Below are 25,881 nucleotides of genomic sequence, written 5' to 3'. Positions count from 1 at the left end.
AAATGAAGTTACGGTGAATAAGCCAGAATGGGTCTCCATGTCCCTACTTTTTTGGGGTAATGTAAAGTCTGAAACAAAACCCCTTTCCTAGTTGATGGGCAAGACACATTTTATGTTTCCTTGATGAAATATTTTATGTAAATTTGGAAGAACTAGGTATAGTCAGCCTGAAGGTACTTTGGATTTTGAGGTAAATCCCAGAGTACCTTTTACCCATTGTTCACAATGTTCATTACCCAGTTATCTGTTGTTATTATCATCAAAACAAGAAGACAGAGAGACAATAATCCTGAATGTTTGGATGTAGATGGTTGAAGTGGAATGGGGGGGAGGGATGAATGTAGTTATTAAGATGGAGCTTTTGCCAGCAAAATAATCCCTTGGATCCTTCAATGTTTTGGGTTTTGTGGTACAAGTAAACAGACATAAAAGGTTAGTTCATCTGGAACCTGGGACAAGGAAGAGAAGTAGCTGTTTAAAATCCTGCATTTGGACGCTCCGAAGAGATTTTCCCTGTTTATCAGGGCATCCAAAAGTCTGTCCTTAACATTATCAGGAAAATTATCAGGAAAAACTGGAGATTTAGAAATAAATGTATTCTTATTGTCAAAACCAGACAACAGGAATCTTATAATGTAGGCTGAGTAATTTATGGTACAGAAAGAAATAGTGGCAGAGGTGTATACCTTTTTTCAATACCTATCCATAGCCCCACTGTCTTTATCATTTGGTAATACTGTTGAAGAAGGTAACTAACTTTAGAGGCCTTATAAGTTTCGAGTGAGACCACAGCTGGGTTACAGCAGGGATTTTAACTAATTTCCTCCAATAGAACTCTGCAAATTGCACTGCAACTTTCAATGGGTGGAGCCTAAGCTTTTTATAGGATCAAATTATGTCCTCACATTTCAAACAAATGTACGTATCTCTGGAAGCATAGGGGTAACTAAGGAAGTATAAATGGCAAGCTCTTCATCACAAACTATTTTATAGTAGTAGTAGTATTCTTTAGGTTCTAGATTTCAAAGTGTATTTTTTAAGTCAGAGTAAACACAGTAACTATTAAGGTTGTAATATTTTATAAACAACTTACAATATTGCAGTAAACACTCTAGTTATACACATCCTGCTAGTTGAGCTTTGCTGATCCAGGTGAGAGCTTTCATATGTAGCTAAGCAGTTCTGCGTGTGCTACTTGGTTATCAAGCTTTAGAAAAGCACGACATTTATGGCAATATAAATAAATACTATGTAAACAGCAATTAATATCTCTTTACCTGTACTAGACAGTGGTCAAATATCAGCACAGTTGTGTTTGCTATTAAACTATGGGATTCCTCATGGTCCTTCAGAAGTAGCCAGTAGCGATACTTCCTTCACAGCCTTAATAGCCAGAGTCCTGTGTTTTATTGGCTTGCAGAATGGTTTCCACATGTGAACAAGAAAAGATTTTGAACAGTCTGCAGATTCCATATGCATCTCAACAGTGACATCTGACTATGACTAGATGACAGAAACTGGTGTTTATTTTGGTTTTCTAAGCTTTTTACACTTCTGCTGAAGGACAGCCAAAAGTGACAACTTAGACACAATCTTCCCTCATGCTAGATCATTAAGGCATTTATTTTCAATATATAGCTTAAGGCAAGCTAAACAACTTTTGATAGTCTTTGGGACAAAAGTCTAACACTGCACTCTCTATAATTATGGTCAGATCCTAAATATAGCAAATAATAAGAGATCTCATGACAGCGCTTTCATTTCCATCTCCTAAATGAAATGAAATGCACATTTTTTTTTTTTTTTTACAAAATATCAGAAAAAAAAATAGGAAGGGTTCACAACAGGGATGCTTACCTGCCTACAACAAATGAAAGCAGCAAAGTTCTTATGGCTGACAGACTGGCAGCAATAAGGTACCCAAAATATTCATGTCCATATGTTCTAGCACATATGACATGAGAGAAAGGGGCCCAAGCTTTTGTAAACTGGCCAGACATAAGGTATCCTAGGGCCAGGATACATCCCAACTGTCAGCAAACAACATCTATAGTTATAAAAATCACTAAAGGAACATTACTGAAGCACACATGCTTATTATACAGAAGAGATGTTTCTGGTTCAAAGAATCTCTGAAAACATCCCTCAGACAAAAGAAAAGTCATTATACAATGGAGTTTTAAAAAAAAATGTAAAACTTATCTTGAGAATAACTCTGGCATATAATACCAATGATAATTGCCTAACCATGGGTAAGTCAATATGATACACCACTTCTAAATATAACCCTCAAATTGAACATTTAATGGGGTAAAGAAAGTCCTTGAAGCACTGTGAATCTACAATTACCACTGCTAAAAGATCTGTTCAGCAGACAGCTGAAAACATGTTAACTTTTGCAATTAAGTGGTCAGTGACCAGTTATTTAAGTCTATTAAAAAAATCCCATTCTGTACTGACAAATAATGAGTGCATAAATAAACAATATCCCTTTTCTTTTATTCATTCATTCATTCATTCATTCATTCATTCATTCATTCATTCATTCATTCATTCTCTGCTATTCTAAATAAAATATAGATTCATAGGGAAGTACTAGGCTAACTGCCCTTGTGGGCCATTTTAAGCTTAGCCAGTTTCCCATTTTGTGCTCAAAATAACCTATTCCATTTACTCATTGATTGGTCTTACCCATTCCATGGTCAATAATTATATATAACAATATCCCTAAATGTGAACAGGTATCTTTTCATTCCTTATACTTCCTTACTCTCCCTTCTTCACTTACTTCCTTACTGCTATCTAATTCTCTTCCCTGACTTTCTCTCTAAATATACCATAAGCCAGTTTCCCCCCCTCGCTTCATATTGCAATCCTTATTTCTATTAGGCTAACTTACCTTTCCTTTATCTACAAACTGTCTAAAATTTCTCTAAATATTGAATGATTGTCATATACCTTGTATCAAATTTTAATCAATGTTTTATATTATGTCTAATTTGTTATAATTATTTAAACTGCAGATATTTTTGTTTTATTTTTGAAGATTGTAAAATTATTGTTCTTAAAATGTTTTGTAATTATTTGGAGCTTTTCTCCCTGAGTCTCCACTGAAAATGGACTTCTACCCAGTCGGAATTTGTCGGTAATCAAATGTCAATAAATAAATTACTCCTAATGAGAATACCTGGGATCATACCATAGATAATTTGAGGGGACCCATGCATGAGATAAAGCTATTTCTGTCCATTAGTAGTACAGGGGGCAGTCCTGGGGTAAATTTACCATTCCCCATCCATAGATTTAAGTTGCAATTGAACATGGATAGGGATGAACTTTGTTTTATGTTGATGGGAGTCTGTTGCAGAGCAGTAGTATACTGTCCCTCTGAACCATTATGTTGATGTTGCAGAAGAGGTTTAGGTTTCTAGACTGAGTATTTCTGATGGCATTAGACTTGCTGATGTGCATCATTAATGGGTCGGAGGATGCCTTGTATGCCACACACTAGTCACCTCTTAGCAGTCTGTATGATACGATGTACAGAAACGGGGCTTTGAGTCAGTCCATATAGAACATGTTGTTTAGGCCTTGTATTCTCTTAGCAGGTATATCTGTGGGCATTCCACTTGATACATGGATCTGAACAGCAATATAGAAGGACTTTCTTTCAACAATAGACACATGTTGGTCAAAAGTTACATCACAATCCACATAAGTTCACAAATCCTGAATAATTGGGTCAACACTTAGGGGTGTATTGTCAATGCAGTCATTCTCTGGGATAGATAACTTTCCAAAGGATACAATAATGATTTTTTTGCAAGTAAGTTTCAGTCCATGATTTTGGCACCAGTTAGTTATTTGAGAGAAACCTTCCTGCAGGATTGCCAAGTCATTTGGGAATTCAGTGACTGCTCCAAGCTTACAGTCATCTACAAACTTAGTCAGCCAGAGCTCTTTGGTATTGGCTTTTACTTAAGAAAAGTAGATGCCAAACAGAAGAGGTCCCAGCACAGAACCCTGAGGGACTCCAGTGATGACTGGTCTGTTTATGGAGGTAACTTCCCCTATTTTTATTTTGATTATCTGTGTCCTGTCTGTGAGCCACTTGGCAATCCAGTGGGTGACCTAGCATCTGTCATGATGCGGCAGCAATTATTAATATACCAGCTCCCAATTAAATTTACGTACATGGGTTATGATACACTGCACCAGCCATGGTTAAATCCTGCATTAGAAGTGGTGGGTGAGGAATATTAGTTTAACCATTTAATCTCTCTAAGTAAAAGTGTGGTAGCCACAAGTTTAATAGATCATCACAGAAAAGGAAACATTGTCTGCCATGTTCTTTTCAATAGTAAATGGCAAAGCCAATGTCAATACCAAAAAAGTTGAGCATTGGTCTATTAAAAGCAAGTAACTGTGAAAGTTTTTGCAGTTATAACTTTTCTAACATTTTTTTTAAATCTGTTTCAAATTTCAAAAACAATTGTTACCCACAAATCATTGGATATATTTTCTGGTATAATTACTGCTCCTTTATTTGGTCTAACAGTGGAGCAACTACTTTGATATCCCCCAATTTCCTTTGCTGTATTATGCCTAATGAAGATCTACTTAGTGTCCAAGCTAGTAAAACTTAGAGTTAAATATTGCATGAATGATCAAGATACACTTAGGAAAAATTTATCACAACTGATCAAGAAAACAGTTTACATAAGCCCCCTAACTCCAAACTTTGTATACCAAACCAACAGATGCACAACATTGGGAAAAGAAGAAACTCCCCAAAAAATGTTTCAAACCAGTCTCATAGAAACAACAACCTTACAATAACTACCTCGCTATAATATGTGTTATGATGAAAACAAATTTGTTCAGCTGTACTTGGCAAATTAGCACCTGACCATTTGGTAATTGACACATAGTGAAGACCTTATAGCTCTAATGGCATTGCCTCTTCCTAATATTTGAGCAGTCCAGATTTACTTACATGTCTTGCACACAGAGGATGAAAAATGCACTTTTCTCAAAATTGTATATATCTTTTTTTCCTAACATTTATAATAAACATTAAAAAATGCATGCTATATAAGTATAAGCAATATATTCTTTAAAACAGAGCATAAGTTGAAATGTAATCTATGCCGATAACTTTTAAGAAATGAATACAAAACAATTCTTAAAATAATTACCTTATTACATAAATTTAAGCAACATGATAAAATAAAAAAAAATAATAAAACATGTTAAAGCCATTGTATAATAACAACATACAATGCCTGGGATAGGGTTGTGCTGCGATGCACTGACTTTGAGCTTAAGGTTTATTCACTTGGACTTCAGACTCATTATCAAAATCATGCCAAACATATAGTGAATCCTAATGCAAAGCACAAATATAGTATATTGCTACAATAATTTTCAACAGAATAAGTATCAAAGAATAATAACGCATATAACTAAATGATCACAGTATAACAACGCATATAACTAAATGATCAAAGTGAAAGTAATTTTAAGATTATTATTTGTCCATTCATCTTTTGGGTATACCACCATGTTTTCTCAAAAAATGTCATATGGATAAATGTATGATGTCTCACTCCTGCATCAGTAACTTCTTTGCTGCAGTTCAATAGATATTTACATCAACTGACAGGAATTCACAGTATCCGTCATATCATTCACAACTATATATAAACACACACGCTCACATGCATGTGCACACACTCTCTCTCTACAAGGAAAATAAAGAAAATAAATTCAGCCAGCTATCATATTACCTTGAATACACATATTGTGCTTGCGTAAGATTTTTCATCATTGCAGATTTTACTAAAAAACACTTATACCTTGCTTAGTGGGATTTACTCCTTTGTGGGCAGAACTAAAGTATTTGATCCCATGAGCTTCACCAATGAGACCACGAGACCGTACCTTGCCAATCAGAAGTAAATCTCACTATAATTCACACCCTAGTAAGTGACTACTCTTTAAATAAAACATATATTAAAAAGCTGATAGAAACTGAATCTATTTCTAATAACCAAATACAGGAATTTATACTGACACTACATCTCAAATTAAAAATACAAATATTTTAAAGCACAATGAAAAATGAACAATACTTACAACCATACCATTTAGGGACACCCAACAATCTTGTGGGAAGTCCTGAAGCAGCGGTACTAAGAACTGGAGGCAGCCATCCCAGTGACAAAGCAGAAGCATCATTCCAATGAGGTTAAAGATCCTTACCACTGCACTGGCCAGATCATACGTCATATGGAAGATCTGTGAAAATGACAGAGAAAGATGAAGCTAGTGAGGTCATTACTCTGGTGGAAGCATCACCATGGATCATATCAAATGACCCTTCTCCAAGAAAAAGGAAAGTATTTCTCTTTTGTCACACGTAGTAATACAGGCCTGATAAACAGCATTGTAATAATAATGAGAAAAAAAAAAAATACTTCAGCTAACACAAATTTTTGCAAAACATATTTCTAAAACTAGGATGATACTATGATTAGTGTGTTTATTAATTACTATGAACTCAGACTGCCACCAGCAATTAAATCTTTCTCACTACTCCTTCCATATCTCGGCAGGCTGTAACAGGGGCATGCCTCGAAGATCATAAACAGCATCCATATTGCAAAATCAGACTTTTCCAGCTTATAATAATTTGGCAGAATCTGTGGTAAAATAAGAATCTAAATCTTTCTAAAAATATTATCATAAAACAATGCTATCATTTCTACCTACCAGAACAAATGGGAGGCATGAACAAACAAAATTAATTACTAATGCATGCTCTTAAGAAACAAATTAAGAAAATGTCTGCCAGTGGAAGTTAACAATATTTTCTTAGTAAAATGTGAGAGTTCCATATGATAAGAAAATCATTGTTAGTGCATCATGAGTCCACTTCACTGTGTAAGTACCAAAATACCGGTTGTATCACACAGTGCTACATGAAGTGTAATGCTTTGATTAATGCTAGCAATTGTTTCGGCAAGTGATGCAGAAGCATTACGCATACTGCACAGGGTTAATTAATGGGTAAGTAACCTTTAAAAATGATGGTTGTATAAGACAATCTACTTCATTGCTGCAATAGTCTTAGCTATATGGGTTATATCCTCCAAAGGATACAACATCCAGACAGCTTTCAAAGCATCAGGGCACATTCAATGTGCCCAAACTGTCAGGCAAATCAGCCTGACCTGACTAAATGACAAGGTTGCATTGCAAACCCTTTAGAGCTTTCCTGCCAACAGAGAGAGAGGAAGGCTGTACCCTGAAAGGGCAATGATAGGAGGAACAGAAAATAAATAACCACATTCTGGCATAAACAAAACACCAGAAAAAAGGGGGGGGGGGGTTTGGAGAGAAGGACTGGCTACTGCAAATGTGATCCATCTGTCCACAGTCACTTTTTCTCATTTTTGCACATGGGTCAGGTGTTACTTAAAGAGTGACAATTGTCTACAGTCAATGTTTACACCACCGGTTGCACATGTACTGTTACGGTAAGTTTTACTTACACAACTGTATTATGTAAATCACATTAAGCACCTTAGCTACATGGGTAGATTCCTCTAGCTTACTACATTTGGAAGGTGGAAGGAAAAGTGTCCAGGATTCCCTGAAGAATGGTCTTTGCAAAGACTGATCTAGGCATAGCGAAGGAATCAAGCTCATAGAGCTTTGTTAATGTATGTACCGAGGACCAAGTTGCATCGTTTAGAATACTTCTAAAATCCAATGCTTTCCAAAAAGCCATAGATGAAGTCAAGGCCCTGGTAGAGTGGGCTTGTCCCTGCCTGAAATAGTTTTGTTATAGTGAGTATAACAAAAGGTAATAGCCTTAGGCAACCATTAGGAAGTAGTCTTTATTGACACAGGTTGTCCCTTCTACTTACCTTCAAATGAAATTAACATTTTATCCAAAGATCTGAAAGATTTAGTTCTGTTAATTCTTTCAAGAAAGTACCTGAGTTGTTTGTGGACATCAAATGTATAAATTATCCCTCTCCCTCATTTCTGAGATCAGGAAGGAAAACAGAGAGATAAACAATTTGTCTTAAAGTAAGCCTGGATACCACTTCAGGCATAAAAGAAGGATTAGTTCTCAAAGAAACCCTGTCCCTGTGGAAAATGAGATAGAGTTGACTTGTCAGCAGCTTGCAACTCAGATACTATTCTACAGAGGTGAGGGCAATCAGTTAAACTGTTTCCCATGTTAAGAACCTCAACTCAGCCAGGTTAGCTATGTAGCAAGAGTTAGTTTCTCCAACACAAAAATAAGATTCTTAGAGCTGCTCTCCTTCTTTGGACACAATAGAAGAGTCATCATGGGTTCTGTTCAAGCAGTTTTATTTTATACAATCACATCACAATAGAAGTTTACTGACTTAACTTAAATAAATTACATACAAACTAACTGCTGTAATCATGCATGCTTACTCCTTGGCTGCATTCTCAAAATGGCACTAGGAATGGCACGTGCTTGATACTTATACATGCACTCTCAGTCTTTCACATGCTCTTTGATCTACACCAAGGAAGGACCACTGGTTTTCTCAAGGCCTCTTATGCAAAACACCTGTTATGTTCTGCTTCACTATTGCCTCCAACCAATAAATCATCTACTATAATGGCACAAGGATAACTGGAAAAAAATTTCTCCATTGCACGTTGGAAGACTTCACTTGCAGAATTTATTCCAAATATCATCCTTAGAAATCATTAAATGCCAAATGAAGTAAGAAAAGTGGTTAGTAATGAGGATTTGAGATCAAGTATCACTTGTCAAAATGAACTCTTTGCATCCAAGACTGAAAAAACAGTGGCATTTGGTATTAGGGTGCAACATCTTTGACTGTATGTACTTGATGATATGGTCTTTTAAATGCTTTGTTCAAATCTCTTGGGTCAATGCATATTCTGATTTCATCTGAACCTTTTTTGTGAGCTGCTACCATGGGACGACACCCATTCAGTTTGTTCTGTAACTGGACAAATTGCACCTTGCTGCACAGTTTTATCCATCTGAGCCTTAACTTTGTCCTGCATGGCTATTGGAACTCTTATTGCTGGTCTGACCACTAGAGTGATCTCTGGGTCTAACTTCATAGAATAAACTACTGTAAATTTGCCCATCCTGTCCTCGAAAACATCAGCATACTCTGCGAAAATGGCTTCTGAAAAATTAGAACTAGGAGATACACTTACGTGATGAACTTCTTTGGTAAATGAAAGCAGATTAATTCTCAAACTATCTGTGAGACCCAATAAAGACTGTACTGGTCTTCCAACTCCATAGAATAACAAGTTGTAACAGTTCTTGGCCAAATAACATGAAAGCATCACTGAGCCTTCAGTCTGAATCTCTTCACCTCCATAAGCAACAAGTTTTGCACTGCTGGCCACATTGAGTTGCTCATTAGTTCTACACTTGAATGCCCTGGTGCATGCATGTTTATCTGAATAAGCTGCTTGTATGAATATATCATACTCCTGCTCAAATATTCTCCAATTCTCTGCAATATTCTGATCAAATACAAGTGGTAAGGGATTTCAAAATCCATCTGCCATATTAACACATACCAATGAAGGGTTTTGCAAATAAGCATGAACACATACACATACAGATAGTCCAGAAGTTTATGTCAGTACTTTTAATTTTGTTCAATAGCACAGTGAGTCTCTGTGTAATTAAACTTTGCAAAATAAGTATCTCTCGGGCACTGTAATATTCTTGAAATTACTGTATTGCACAAAATCACTACTTAACAGTATAAGAAACACATCAAATAACTACACGATGCAAGAATCTGTGTAATTGGAGTTTGTGAAATAAGTTTCTTAGGGTTCTGTTATACTTTTGAAAGTATTGCATTGCTATAGTAATTTATCATAATTTTAAAAAACACTTCAAATAACTACGATGTGAATGAACTGGGCAGGAGAAGCTCGGTCAATAACATTTCGAAGTAATGACACTTTGCAAATAAACTGTACCCAACACACTGAAACTTCCCCATAATGGCAGTACCTCTCTAAGCAATTCTCTACATTGCAAGAAACTCTGTAATGCTGGCACTTTGCAAATAGACAAACTCAGCACAAGAACTTTCGAAATGGCTTAACTTTGACTGCACTTCACGAAGTAGCTTCTCTTTGCACACAAGCAACTCTTCGAAATACATGCAGAGTAATAAGCACACACTGTAAGCACTTTGACACACTGAGATACTTTGAATAACTTTAGTTATACCCTTGATACAATACGAAGCCATAGTTACGCCAAAACACAACACTTTGCCAAAACATGCAGTCGCCTTGCTTCATTTATTCTTAATGTGCCCTTTTTGCCCTTATTATATTCAGTTTTGCTCATTTAATCTCTTTTCAAGCCCATTGTACTTTTCTTGAGCTTGTTTTACTCTAAACATGCTCATATTGCCTTTAAACACACTCATTTTACTTTTCTGTTAATCGTTTCATCAAACCCCTTTACTTTAAACATATCCCTTAATTGATAAGTCTTTTGTTCCTCCCCATGTGTAATAATGCGTTTTGTGTCTTTGTAATGCCCGCTTTGTCCTTATTATGAAATAAGTAGTTTGTCCATATTCTCATTACCTTTGCTTCTTTTCTGGCTCCTTTTTGTGCTCGTTTCTTTTAGTTTAACTTCACTGTCATCTCTGCACCTCATGGTTCCGAAACTTAAGTCTCTGTGATCCTACTTCTGAAACCGTGTCACATTCCTACTTTGGACACAGTAGAAGATTCTTCATGGGTTCTGTTCAAGCAGCTTTCTTTTATACAAACACATCATGATAGAAGTTTTCTGACTTAACTTAAGTAACTTATATACAAACTAACTGCTGTAATCATGCATGCTTACTCTCTGGCTGCATTCTCAAAATGGCACTAGGAATGGCACGTGCTTGATATTTATACATGCATTCTCAGTCTTTCATGTGCTTTTTTAAAGATACAGCACATAGCACGTGCTCTCTGATCTACACCAATGAAGGGCCACTGGTTTTCTTCAAGGCCTCTTATGCAAAACACCTCTCAAAATATTTTGACATGAGAATGCATTGAAAGAGGAGAATCCATGGGCAAACATGCTGAAATGGCCAATAAATAAACGTGGGCAGAGGAGTAAGAATGGCCATAGAATAGTAACTCACACAAATATTTTATAACTATAGAATAATGAGTCCTGAATGGGTGCTGGTTGTGTTGATGGCACCAACTAGAAAACTTTTTTCATTTGCTAATATATGATTTTCTAGTAACAGGCTTTCATGCCTCCATTAATACCTGCTGCACGGCCTCAGTAACAGGTGCTTTAAAAGAATTAAGACCGTATCGTCCAGGTAGTTAAATTAAGTTGATTGGTTTTGGGGTGTATTGAATACTACTGTTGTTGTCTGAGTGGATCCAATCTCAGTGAGAGCTTGTGGTAATTGCCTTGGCCATTTCCAAAAAAAAGGGAAACTACTGTTGCCTGGCCCAGAAGGGAGTTACCACAATGATATTGGGGTATTCCTTGTGAGTATTCAGAAGTACCCTGTATATTAGTTGAAAGGGTGAAAAAGCATACAGGAATATTCCCACCCAAGGAAAAGAAAATACAACTGGCTTCCAGGCCTTCTTGCATGGATTCCCCGAACAGAATTTTGCCAGTTGATAGTTCAGAAAGAAGACAAAGAGGTCTACTTGAGGAAATCCTGACAGATGGATCAAATCATGGAAGACCCCTAATCTATTTTCCATTTGTGAAGGTCTAACCTTGTTCAGATCAGCTTGTCTGCCAAACAATTTCACACTAATGGAATGCAGGATGCCCATAGTGTGAGATTGTACTGCGAAGCTATATCCCAAGCTAACATGGCTAATCTGCAAGGGGGTCCATCCTGGATTCCCCTTGCTTTTTGTTGGATCACATGACTGTGGTATTGTCTGTTCCAACCTGAAGAAGTCCCAGTGACCAAAAACGATTCAGAGAGCTGAGTGCTTTGATCAAGGCAAGCATTTCTTTTACATTTATTTGCTTGCATCTCTCCTTAGTGTCGCACACACCTTGTACTTTGTATCCCTCCTGAAACTGCTGCCAAATAAAGTCTGATGCTTTGGAACAGGGAGGGAGAAGTGGAGACCTGAATTTAGGAATATCTGTTGTATCCACCAAGTGATTTCTCTTTTGACACACACCATTAGTATGATCTGAAAAGACAAGGGTACTGATGCTATGACCAAAAAGACATCAGAAACCACTGTGTTTTTCTCATATGGAGTCTAGCCAAGGGTATCATGAAAATCATAGAAGCTATGAGACCCAAAATTCTGAAGTATTCCTTCACAGTGACCAAAGTTTGAGTAAAGAACCATAAAAACATATATTAATATAAATCTATTTTTCCTGTGGAAGAAAAGGTCTTGGAACTGTGTTGTCTAGTGGACATTTCAGAGTCACAGCCCTGTGTGAACAATCAAGAAAGACATTTGGTTGTTCTCTTTGAATCCCAGCTTGTATACGAGATCTCTCACCCAAGACAGCGATTCTAGACACTGAAAAAGACTCTGTAAAGATAAGCAAGTCATTTAAATATGGAAATGTGGATATTCTGTAGCCTGCAAAGAGCTATAACTGGAGCTGGATTCTTTGTAAATATTTTTGGTGCAGTGGGTAGTCCAAAGGATAAGGGAGAGAACTGATAATGCAATCAATACACACAAAACCTTAAAACACATCTGAAGTCTGGATGAATAGGAATGTGATTATAAGCATCTTTTGAATAGGAATATGATTATAAGCATCTTTTAAAGGGAAACTGGAATAAAGAAGAAGAGGTGACAGGCTGTGAAGTGACATAATTCTGTCCATGAATAAAATCCCTTTCCCTCCATGGAAGGGGGACTGATTCCATCACTCCCTTGGACAGCATGTGCTGAAGGACAACTGGAAACAAAAGAGTCTGGTCCGGAGGATTAGGAATTATCCCCTGGAAAGGAGGAATGTCTTCCCACTGCCATCTGTAACTTTGAGGAATGATCTTTAGAACCCATTTGTCTGATGCTATCTGTTACCAAAGAGAAAAGTGGAGATTCAGACTTTCTGAAAGAAATAAGAGTCTGACAGGGTGGAAGGAAGGAATATAGTCTCTTAAGCAGTTATTCTGACTAACTCAACTGTCCTCGATTTCAGGAGTTTTGAGAATTCTTTTTGGAACCTCCTGCCATTTCTTCTTAAATGACTTTACCTGCATTTTGTTGAGACTGTTTAGTTTTGTTTCTTAATCGGATGAGGATTTAGATAATGCCTTTCAAATCTGGAAAATGAGGGAACTAAGGAACTCTATACATCTCTTTGTCTTTTAGGGGCAGTTGGTTGACTGTCAGGAAAATTGCAGACAGTAGTGCAAGGAAACACCAAGGCAGACAAAACTGGAAGAATGGGTGCAGTTTCCAGAAATTCAGTCTGTAACATGTTATAGTGTTTTCCGGGGAACTGAGAAATTTCAGTGTTTTCCTACTGAAAATTCTGGCACATTCTAGAAACAGTCTCAGAGAAAGAGAACCTTCCACAGGAAGAGTAAGTAAAATAGCTCTCTTCGGAGTCTGAATCATAAATCTGAGAAGAAAATCCTGCCTCTATCCCTATATCCTCTTACCCATATTCAGAATATTGAATCAGCTCAGGAAAGGAGGTATTTATTTATTTTACCAGAAACTACTTTACAAGAAGGATCAATTGCCTGAATTAAACCCTGAGCTAGACACAATAAACTACTTCTTTCTAAGGAAATTTGAGGACTAGATTCATTCTTAGTTTTCTGTTTCATTTTGACAGGAAAATGTGGCCAAAAGTGTTATTAATAGTAACAGCAGCTTCCTCAAGGATGGACACATTATTCTAGACAAAAAGGAAGCCTTCCATGTTCCACTTCCCAAAACCAACAAGAGTGTCTCTCACTTGCCCACTGAGGATGCCCCAACAACCCTGATCCATAGTGGCTATAGGTGCTTCACTAGAGGGATCTGGGGTTAAAGATGGTTTAAGGAAAACTAATAGCCAAAGCAGAGTCACCCACCTGTAGCCAAGGCAAATTGCTAGCCTGCTGTAATGGCAAAGGCCGTTTCCTTAACTTTTTCTTTTTGTTGCTGGAAGATGGGCCAGCTGTGGGACTGACAGATTGTGCCATAGTCAAGCCAAAAATGGTGCTTCTTTCTCAAGGAAAACAAGCAGCCAATGCTGATAAAAGCTAAAAGTTTTCAAAAAGTCATTTTTTCACAAACACAGGAAAAAGCACTTTAATTCACTTTCTAGCCCCACAAAATAAAATAAAAGCAATTTCTCTAAAGAAAAACAGTTTACATGTACTTTAAACAACGTTTAAACTGACAGAAAAAAGACCACTCCTTTTTAATAGTACACTACAGTCTCATGACATCCATTAAAACAGAATCATCTAGCTTTACAAAACTTTTCTGAAGAGGAAAGTATTAATAATAAATAAAAATTATTGAGTGGAATTTTTTTCCACAAAGGGAAGTTAACTGCCCAGCAAAGGAATAGCACAAGCTGACCATTGATCCTTGAAAGCCTCAGAGGAGTGTACTCTTCAGTGGCAGTAAAGCTCTGAAGGGCCTGGCACCTAAGCTTGTCTTTTTGTTAGCTCTGCTTGAGCTGCCTGACAGTTTGGGTGTGTGGAAGATGCCCTGAACCTTAAAAGGCTGGATGGCAGTTATATCCTTGGAAGAATACAACCCATATAGCCAAGGCTACTGCAGCTGTGATCAATATGATAAACATTATTAACATGATTCAGAAACAACAGATAGACAGAGACTTCACAATGGCCAATATGGCACAGTGTACCACAGTTACGGATGTTCACAGAACACTTGCAGAATCCTACATAATTGTTTAATTATGTAGGATTTAGACAGAAGACCAGCATATACTGTACCCAGCCTTATATATGTTGACTCTGTTCTGAAAAACAACCGTTAAAGGCCTACAGAAACCTTTTCTCCAATCACTGGGAACCTGCTGGACAGGTGTCAGTACTGTATTGGTACCACAGTGTTTACATGGATTTAGAAAAACATAGGAACACCACTCAGTTTGTAGTAATGTCAGAGCATCTACAGATATGCATACATATGCAAATATATACTGGCATATGCCTCAATCAGTAACAAGATCTGAGTTACTAGAATGATTGTTAGGTAAAACAATAAACATTGATAATGTTATACCTTATTAATGCTGCCAGTGATCACCCCATCCAACCCCATTGACCCTGTCTACCTCCAGCTCAAACTCATAGGATCATAGGAGGTGACTGGGCTAATGGACCTGGGGCCCTTACAAGCCTAGATAACTCACAATATATGTAAAATTGTGTGAGTTTGATTTGTACAATTTGAATAAAAATAATTACAAGGGAGGTCATGATGTGGTTAACATTAACCAGGTGGAACGCAACAGTTTGGCACTTTTGCAAAAGCAGGATGTAAGGGTCATGAAACCAGACAAGGGGGGTGGTGTGGTAGTCATGGACGTTTCTACATATAGTGATAAAATGCTGAGTATCCTTGATACAGAGAACTATAGGGTAGTTTTCCTTAATGAAATAAACAAGGCATACAAAAAGATCCATGGCCAATTAAATGATATATTCTTAGAGAGAAGAAAATATATTTCTTTATACAATTATTTGAATATAATCACTCCAAGAGTTCCAGTGTTTTTTGGTATCCCCGAAATCCACAAGGGTCTCTCAAATCCTCCTATGAGACCCCTGGTGGATGGAAGGGATTCCATTACAATGACCTGTGCCCAATATTTGGATTATGAATTAAAGAAAATACTACAAAAGGAAACTTGAATATGCACGGATTCCTGGACCTTTTTAGAACAGATTAATAGAATTGAATACAACATAGAGGACATATTGGTTACTATAGATATCAGAGATTTGTACACTGTCATCCGACAGTCTATAGGTCTTGAGTGGGTTTCTGACATGCTACTTGTGCATAAAGTCAACCAGGAGAGAATTAATTTAATCTTAGAATTGTTGGAGATGGTTTTAACCAACAATTATTTTTCATTTAACAATAAATATTTCTTGCAGACAACTGGCGTGGCCATGAAATCTGCTTGTGGTGAGGCATTTGCAAATATGGTTATGGCATACTGGGAGAGGCATTTTGTTTTCCGGTCTGACTATCATCTTCAAATTAAAATGTATTATAGGTACCAGGATGACATTAGCTTAATTTGGAATGGCTCCCAATCCATCTTGGACCAGTTTTTGGATTATAGCAACACCACAACTACCTTCCTACAATTTACCTGGGTCACAAATTTGGACTATATGGACTATTTAGATGTCCGCTTGTTCAAAAATAAAATCAATGGAATGTATGCCACTACAATACATAGAAAAGAGACATATTCTGATGGGCATAAAACATTGGAATTTCCAGAGATATAATAGGGTACTGCAGGACCTGTGAGCAGTGCCGAAAGGTAGGCAAGGCAGGGGACAAGGTGAGAGCTCCTTTGATGCCTTTGCCTGTGATTGAGGATCCATTTCAAAGGGTAGCTATGGATATTGTGGGGCCTCTGAGTACCCCAAATTCCACAGGGAAAAAGTATATCCTAATGGTAGAAGATTATGCTACAAGATACCTTGAGGCAGTGGCTCTGTCCTCCATCGAGGCAGAAAATGTGGCAAATGCTTTGTTAAAGATTTTCAGCAGTGTAGGTTTCCCAAAAGAAAAACTGACTGACAGAGGTGCCAATTTCATGCCAGACCTGCTGGCTTGTCTGTGGAAGTACTGTGGGGTGAAGCTCCTGAAGACCACCCTCTACCATCCCCAGATTAATGGTCTTGTTGAGAGGTTAAACTCTACACTCAAGTCCATGCTACGGGCATTTGCAGACCAGTGTAAGAGGGAGTTGGACAAATATTTGCCCCATCTGTTGTTTGCTTACAGAGAAGTTCTCCAGGAATACACAGGTTTTTCACCCTTTGAATTGCTGTATGGGCATCGGGTGAGGGAACCTTTACATTTAATTCGTGATGAGTGGGAAGGTGAGTGTGAATCTCACAAGGATTCTCTTGTGGCATATGTCCTAAACCTTAGGACAAGACTCAGGGAACTCATGGGCTTGGCCTAGGAGAACCTGGCAGAAGCCCAACAACAGAAAAAGGTATGGTATGACAGGACTGCTCAAGCTAGAGTGTATGCTGTGGGTCAGCAGGTAATGGTTCTCATACCTGTCAGACACAAAAAGCTGCAAGCAGCTTGGGGGGGGACCTTACAAGGTGATAAGAAAGCTAAGTGATGTTAACTACATGGTGGAACTGCTAGGCAGGACGCAGGGGCACAAATTGTACCATGTTAACATGATGAAACCTTACCATGATAGGGAGGCCCTTGTGCTGAGCATTTTCAGTGGCTTGCAGGAGGAGTCTGAGGGAGATCTGGGGACTGATCTCCTCAATGAGGCTCGGACTGACACCTCAGTGGAAGGGGAAGCAATGTCCCAGCAGCTATCTCCTACCCAAGTTTGAGAAATCTGAGCAGTGTTACAGGAGTTTGAGGACATGTTCACTGGGAAACCAGGGTGCACCCACCTGGTGCAGCACCAGGTGGCTACAGGACCCCAAAGGCCTACTAGGTAGGCCCCTTATAGGGTGCCTGACAGAGTCAAACAGACTCTAAGGGAGGAGATACAGCAAATGTTGGAACTAGGGGTAATTCAAGAGTCCAACAATCCCTGGGCCTCCCCAGTGATGCTGGTGCCAAAGAAAGATGGCAGCACCAGGTTCTGTGTGGACTACAGGAAATTAAATAGTCACACAGAGTCAGATGCTTACCCCATACCTAGGACAGATGAGGCGCTAGAGCAGGTGGGTGGGGCTAAGTATCTTACCACCATTGATCTTACCAAAGGTTACTGGCAGGTGCCCTTGGCTCCCAGTGCTAGAGAGAAATCAGCCTTTGTGACTCCTTTTGGCTTGTATGAGTTCACACAGATTCCCCTTGGGAAGAAAAATGCCCCAGCAACTTTCCAAAGGCTGGTAGGTCATATCCTAGCAGGAGCAGGAGGGTTTGCCCTTGCTTACCTAGATGATATTGCCATCTACAGCCATTCCTGGCAAGAGCACCTTCAACATGTCAGGGATTTGCTGAACAGACTACAGAGGGCAGGGTTGACCATTAAGCCGAGCAAATGTCAGGTGGGTATGGCAGAGGTCTCATACCTGGGACATAGAGTGGGGAGTAGTAACAGCTGGCCAGAATCTGCCAAAGTAGAAGCCATTCAGGCATGGGCTGCACCTGTTACCAAAAAACAGGTGAGGGCATTCTTGGGGACAGCAGGGTACTACAGAAAATCCGTCCCCAGTTATAGTACCATAGCTGCTCCCCTCACAGACCTGACAAGGAAGAACAGGCCAGATAAGATAGTGTGGACCACAGCATGTGAGCAGGCATTCCAGAAGCTTAAAGAAGCTTTGGGAGGACCCCCTGTGTTAGCCAGTCCAGATTACAGCAAAGAATTTGTTGTGCAGGTGGATTCTTCAAACCATGGGGTGGAGCCTGTACTTAGCCAAATGTCTTCAGGGGGAGAAAAGCACCCAGTGATTTATCTCATTTGTAGGCTCCAACCCAGGAGGAATGCTATACAACAGTAGAAAAGGAATGTTGAGCCACAGTGTGGGCACTGCAGAAACGTCAGCCTTATCTGTATGGAAGTAAATTCACTGTAGTGACAGATCACAACCCCCTAACATTGTTACACAGAGCCAGCCAGCAAAATGCCAAGTTGCTAAGATGGTACCTAGGGTTGCAAGCATATGATATGTCAGTGCAGCACCACAGTGGGATTAGCAATGCCAACGCAGATGTGCACTCAAGGCAGGGAATGGGGTAAGGTATAATCAGATATACCTAACCATCTCAAGCAATGTTTCTCAAGGGTCACTTGAAAAACTAGCTTGTGTTCTCTGGGGGGGGGGGGGGGTGAAGATAGGTGAAGGCTGCCAGCATAGCCAGGTAGAATTTTTAGATAATTCTGTCATTTGTAAATATTAATACAAGCACAGGGTTGTTCTCTTAAATGGGAAAAATGGTATTAAATGTGTAACTGCAAAAATGTAACAGCAGTGCACTCTGCTGTAACAAAGCTGACAAGTTAATTCTTTGATGTCAAAACTCAGAGCCGATTTGTCTGGATGAAGGAATTCTGCCTACTGTTTTGAGGCCAGAGTTAATGGGTAGAATTTGCATGTATAATTTTTTCTATTGCTCTGGTTCTTGACTAGCTGCAAGATCAATGGGGCTATTAAGCTCTGAGAGTCTGTTAGCCTGGGAACCAGAGATAAATTATGTAATCTGAAATGAATCCATGGTACTGTGTTATCAATTTAAGGACAGAAAGAATGAGAGCATTAGAGCATTTGTCTTGAGAACATCCAACATCACCAGCACTGTCGTTCTGTATGTAAGTAGGATCTTATAATTCAGTGTTTCTCTTAGAAATAGCTAGGAATTAGGAAGATTAGACTATGTTTTTTTTGTGATGCCAGAACGTTTGTACTGTATTAATTTAAACATTTCTCTGTGATCTCTGAACTGTTGACTAGTACCGTGTAGTAAGAAATATTGTTTTGTGTTTTTATTATTTATTACTAAATATTTTAAACCTTTCATCCGTGGCTGTTTTGTGTAGAGATAATTTAAGCTCTAAGAGTACATTGCATGTATATAGTGATACTGTACGACGTCATTCCAAATAAGCCTTTCTGTTCAGTCACACTTACCATTTGGATAATAATATTGCACAGTAATAATTGGATACCCATTACTAAGGGCCTTTGAGTACCTCATAAATATTAGCTGGGTGGTGGCAGTGATTTCAACTGTATAGTCTGGGTAAAAGGGGTACAGCTGGAGAACCTGTGACAGCCTTCCCCAGGAGTGTCTGTGTGGTTGTATATAACTCTTATCTCAAAGTGTGCGTGTGTCAGCTACTTGGGGAGGGACATGAAGCACTGGTTGGACAGAGAGGGTGCTGGAGGTTTTAGCTTCCCACTAGGCTGAGATCTAGACCCTATAGCTGTGCCAGTGGGGAGTCTTATTGGGGACCTGGAGAGAAAGGGACAAACCAGCCCCAGACTGACTGTTATCTCTGTGTGCTCTTAAGGGAAATTGTACTTTACTGTGTGTGTATTTATTATCCTTTCCCTATATGGACACCCCTCACTGGTGTTAGTGGTGAAGATTGAGGCTCTTTGATTGCTGGGCCAGTGCATGGGCATCACATGATGATAAGCAATTCTTTTCAGGGTACTTTTTTTGAGATACTTACAGAAATGTTAAGAATTATTTTATATGCATAATTAGCAATTTAAACAAAATTCAGTGTCTCTCAAGCTGTACAATTTACATTGCAAATGCCTGTGATAGTCATCTATCATTATCTGAGGTTTTAGCTGATACCAAATACTAGTATGTTTGTAAGTTAACTGGATTTGGCCATATTAATGAAGGTTAACAAACAGTTAGCAATATCTCCACTGCTCCACTGGTAATATACTGTTATAGTTTCTCACCATGACATTTCACCGTATGCCCCTCGGTGATATGTAGCTCACTTAGTTTTAAAATGTCAATGTAAATATGGAAGTAGTCACAATAAGTCAAAAGCACATGATAATCTCTCTTCTGTGGGACAATCTAGACAAGCAGTCCTAGTGATATTTTATTTCAAAGAAAATTTATTTTTATATGTTGCATATGACTAACTCACAAGTTTCTTGATTTAGGGATGACAGCTCCAAACAAAGTCAGGATGCAATTATGAGCTAACTGTGAGAAGTGGAAATATACCAGAAAGCACTATAGAAGCAAATGAGAATGAATGTCTAATTTCTATTGAATGGCTCAGACTGGGTGATAACATATTTCTCCTGAATGCAAAAGGTTGTCTTCTGACCTGGAGTTTCTGCTTAGCTGGCATTATCCCAGTAGATCACCTACAGTTAAGCTGCTAAGGATGACCAAAACTACCACTACAGAACATTAAGTCTTTCTCTTCCCAGTATTTCTAACTCCTTCCACATAAGGTTTTTCATGCACAGTTTTTATTGCTTCTCAAAAGTGATAAAAAATAACACCATCTAGCAAGCGCATAGCGTTAAGTAGCAGGAGTCTTATCACAGACAGTGTCTCTTTCCTAGCAGTGGATATCTAGTCAATTCCCAAATCTCCTGATTAGTTTGATACTGCATCTAATTACAATCCTTTTATAACAGAAGTTTATGAACTGTTGCAACTTTGCTTAGACAAGGTAACAACTGTAGCTTACACCATTTATTCAATAAACTTATTCCTCATCCTGTTTTCCCTGCTCCTGTCCTTCATTATGCAGGCTGGCTGAATTTAAAATTAGTATAACCACCTTAATTATTGCATTCTGTCTGAACATTACCCAGTTTCAGTGAAGGTGGTCTACTAACCTACCAATGTTACATTAGGTTGTCATTTTTTTATTTTGAACTGTCACTTTAACTAAGGCTGACATATATATTTGTGTACTGTAAATAATGTTATTTATGTCTAGTTACTAAATGTTTTCAAGTTTGCCTTAAATATTCTGGTAATTGTTGTGAAACCAGCATTGTTTTGAAGTCTTTGGCCAAGATTCAGAAAGCATACCACCACCAGTACTGTGTGGGTAATACTGAAATTCTCATTCATGTGATGGGAGACTACTGTGATTCAAAGACAAGACAGAGCCACATGGAGAAACAGCTGATCTTACCTTGGAACTGAGTCCTGTGCAGTTACAGGTAACTGCACTAACATTCTCCCTGCCAAACCATGCTATGCAGTTGCACAGGTACCTACAAACACAGACACACACACACACACACACACACACACACACACACACACACACACACACACACACACACACACCTTCACAGTGATTACCTCCTGCAGGGTTAATGACCTCTCCTGTCATGGAACTGAATAAGTGCACAATTTGTTTCACTTAACTCCCTAAATACAGTGGAATATCTACTCCTTTTATTGCCCCAGCATGTATTTCTAATTCTGATTAAATATGACTATATTTGCATTAGTCTTGGTCTTGGACTGCAGCATTTGGACTGATGTAGTACTATGGAAAGGAGCCTTCTTTCTGCAGCAGCACTAAACTGATGGATATGGTAAAGAAATTACACAGGCAGAGAATTCAAGGTCTTCAGTGCTTGCCTTATAGCCAAAGACTGCATCCTTGTCTGTCCTCTGTAAGTCAGTGCTTTCTCAGAGGAGAGACTGCAACTTTTTCTCTGTCCACGGTATCTTTTGTTCTTAAAGAAGAGCTATGCTTGACATACTGAGCATTTGCCCTTACTCTTTGAAACTCCTTTCTTAGAGTACTTCCTTGTTATGTGAACAGGGTCTATATTAGATAACTGAAAGAGCAAGTTAGCAAATGCTCACATGAGTGAAAACGCCGGGAATTGAAAGGGGGTTTGTGGGGTCGGGGTACAGTGAGGAGTGGGATATTTGCCCTTTCTTCACTGTAGTGTAACCTCGGAGTTGGAATACATATTTAGCGGGGGTGTGGGGGGCACAGCCCCCCACAATAAGGAATTTGATTCCCGGCGTTTTCTCTCATGTGAGCGTTAGCTAACTTGCTCTTTGGGTTATCTAATATAGACCCCATGAACACAAGGGAACATTTACCCTTAATAAAAGATATATAAACACTACCATAAAATGTGACATCTTCAACTCTCATAGAACAAAACCACTCCCCTGTCAATTAAACTGAGACCATCAACAGATATGTTTAAGAAAGAACTGGAGGATTACATGGGATCTGATATATCAAATTCCACAATTGCTGCCGATAAGCCTTGAGCTTGTTCACCAGACCTGTGACCATATGAACCTGTGGTACTCTGGTCTCAAGTAAGCACTAACTGCTACTGTTGAAAGTGTAGGACAATTCAGAAAATTGACTTGTTTATTTGCCTAAGTCAGTGGTCACACATGGCAGATAGATGTGCATGTTATCACTTTTATGTACTTCTCAAATAATGTTAGTACTTGACTACATTTTTCACTGTTGCGCACTAATGCACTCACCCAATGATTCCTTGACTTCATCAGTTCTAACACATTAGATCAGCTCGTCTCATCCCCGACAAGGGGAGATAACATTCTGGACATGGTTCTCACCAACATGGGTGACCGCTGCACCACCCCTATAGTAAGATTTTCCCTGGTGAGATCAGACCATTGGTCTGTCTCATTCAAAGCTTCTATCCTGCCCAATCCTCACCCCAGCTGTGAACAGGCTAAAAAACTTCTCAAAAGCTTACTACAACCTTCTAAGGGAGGGTATCAATAGCTTCACACCACCGCTTCCATCAGAAGATGCAGACAACTATGCTGGACAGGAAGCCAATGCAGTATACAAGCTCCTGTATAACTGCATGGACTCTATATACTCAACAGAATGAAAACCTGTTCCTCAAGGAAACACAAACCTATCTGGTGGACATCCTCTATCAAGAGGCTTTAAAACAAAAGGAAGAAACTGTTGTCCAAGGGAAAAAGGCACAAATTTCCAATTGGAGACATTTCCTCCTAGCCTCAACAAGCAAATTAAATCACTATTGAAAACTTCCAAAACCAATTATGAATCAAAACTAGCCTCTGAAACAAAGGGTAACCAAACCCTTCTTCAGTTACATCAGGAACCTCCATGGCAAAGCCCAGTTTGTTCTGAATTAGTTCTTAACGGTACCACTTACACTGCTCCTGTTGATGTAGTCATCCTGCTAGCAGATAGATTTGGTGCAAACATCACCCTCCTGTCTCCCCCAAAGGCCCATTTGACATCCCTGATACTTGTCCTGCACCTCACATCTTATCAGGTGGGTGGCCAGCTGGCTCACCAATAGGACCCACAAGGTCAAAATAGGTGTCTCCGCCTCTGACAGCAGACTTGTCACTAGTGGTGTTCCCCAGGGATCTGTTCTGGGACCCCTACTGTTTGGCATCTACTTCTCAGAGGTCCAGGCAAAGACTAAAGGCCTGTGGCTGACCAAGTCTGCAGATGAATGTAAGTTGGGTGCTGTCAATGACTCTCCAAATGATGTTAATATACTGCAAGAGGGTCACACAGCAACAAATGACTGGTGCCAAAGTCAGGACCTTAAGGTTGTTGTGTCTTTGGCTTTTCCCGGTTAGCGGTCGCCACAGTGGAACTCCTGTCCGCTAATGATTGGTAGTTGATTTTTACGTGCCGAGTTACCAGCCCTGACACACAACCTTCAATGATGGTACGCCCATTCATGCATGTCTCCACGCAGAAGACGCTCTAGCTGAGAATCGAACCGGACAGCGTCTTATTAGTCATGACCTTAAGGTAAACACAAAAAAATGTATTATCATACCATTTGGCAAAAACACTGCCCCTAATGATTACCACCTCAATGGCAACCCCCCTAAGCACACAATCTGTGGTGAGAGACCTTGGGTACACAGGTTGACAACAACAATCTCACATTTGTCCAACATATAGCAGCAGTGGTCGTAAAAGCCTTTTACTTGGCTCATCTCATAAGTAAAGGTATTGCATCCAGAAAAAAGGAAGTTATTACCTCTCTGTACTCGTCCCTCATTAGGCCAATAATTGATTACAATGCCCTGTTTGGTATGTACCTCTCCAAAAACCTGCACTAGCTGGAAAGGCCACAGAAATAACTCACAAAGAGAATCCATGGTTCCAACACCTATCCTATGTGGTCAGGCTCAGATCACTATCAGTCTACTCGGTATCATGCAGATTGCTCAGAGGTGTCTTGCCTACAAGGCAATCTTGGACCCTGCTCCATATCCATAAGTCTAAATCCTTGCGCATTACCTGATAGAAAATCCTAAATCTAATATGCAGCATTAACAAGACCTGCTGAAGAGACAGGTTTGTCTCACAGAGGCTTCCCCATGTCTGGAATAGACTCCCCATACATATCAGAGTACATCGTTGACCCTCTTCAAGCACAACCTTGATGAGTGGATGGGAAACCACAGATTGGTCCCAGGGGTTCCATCTGTGTCCCTCATTGACAGGGGTGACAGGTGCTGACTAAGGTTTTTTTGGGGGGGGATTAAAGTCTTGTCTAGGCTTGAAGAACAAGATGAGCTAAGACAAACCAAGAAAATATACAAGCAGGCAGATTTAGGTTCCACAAACACCAAATTCCAAAAGCAGTATATAATTCTGAATTTTTAATGTAAAAATAACACACATAAATGCTTTCATTTAGACAGTGTAAACTTCATCAGACAAAAGCATAATTTAAAACAAGCAATTAAATAGTGCACAGTTCATTCTGATTGGGCACAAGGAACTAGCAGTAACAAGAACAAGAACCATTAACCCTTCAGTCATAATGTTCATTCTCAAATATAAACTAAAAAATACATAATGAATTAAAAAACATATAATATACTAAAATGTTAAATTCCAAATAAAAACACACAATTCTAAATGCCGTTCTCTAGTGTTCCAATATTTCTACTCTAAAAAAAGGCTACGCATAAATTCATGATACTTTTGTCGAAGCGCATTCCTATTCTTTATGCTATTTTATTTCTTTCTAGGGCCTTTACTTTTAGGACAGGAGTAACAGAAATTCTGTCATTAAAGCCAGGCCATTTGTCGGCATGCAGTAAAATCTGCCACCTAAGCTCTTTTGTTTCTAACATCGCCCCAATGTTTCTTGTCATTGATATCCA

At 38.9% G+C, this 25,881-nt stretch overlaps 1 protein-coding gene across 2 annotated transcripts in view; it reads right to left on the bottom strand.

Moving 5' to 3' along the window:
- The window catches only part of HCN1 (hyperpolarization activated cyclic nucleotide gated potassium channel 1), a 1,641,266-nt gene that overhangs the window by 723,633 nt on the left and 891,752 nt on the right, over window positions 1-25,881 (bottom strand). For both annotated transcript variants that reach the window (XM_044077699.1, XR_006365568.1), the window contains exon 3: window positions 6,139-6,300. In XM_044077699.1, the coding sequence (XP_043933634.1) occupies window positions 6,139-6,300 (162 nt within the window). The remainder of the gene's footprint in view (window positions 1-6,138; window positions 6,301-25,881) is intronic.

This window comes from Protopterus annectens, chromosome 1.part1, assembly GCF_019279795.1.
Source record: "Protopterus annectens isolate FY-2018-M chromosome 1.part1, PAN1.0, whole genome shotgun sequence".
NCBI classification, from domain to species: Eukaryota; Metazoa; Chordata; order Ceratodontiformes; family Protopteridae; genus Protopterus; species Protopterus annectens.
The sequence above is the reverse complement of the archived record's forward strand: the minus strand, read 5'-3'. Positions and strand labels throughout refer to the sequence as shown.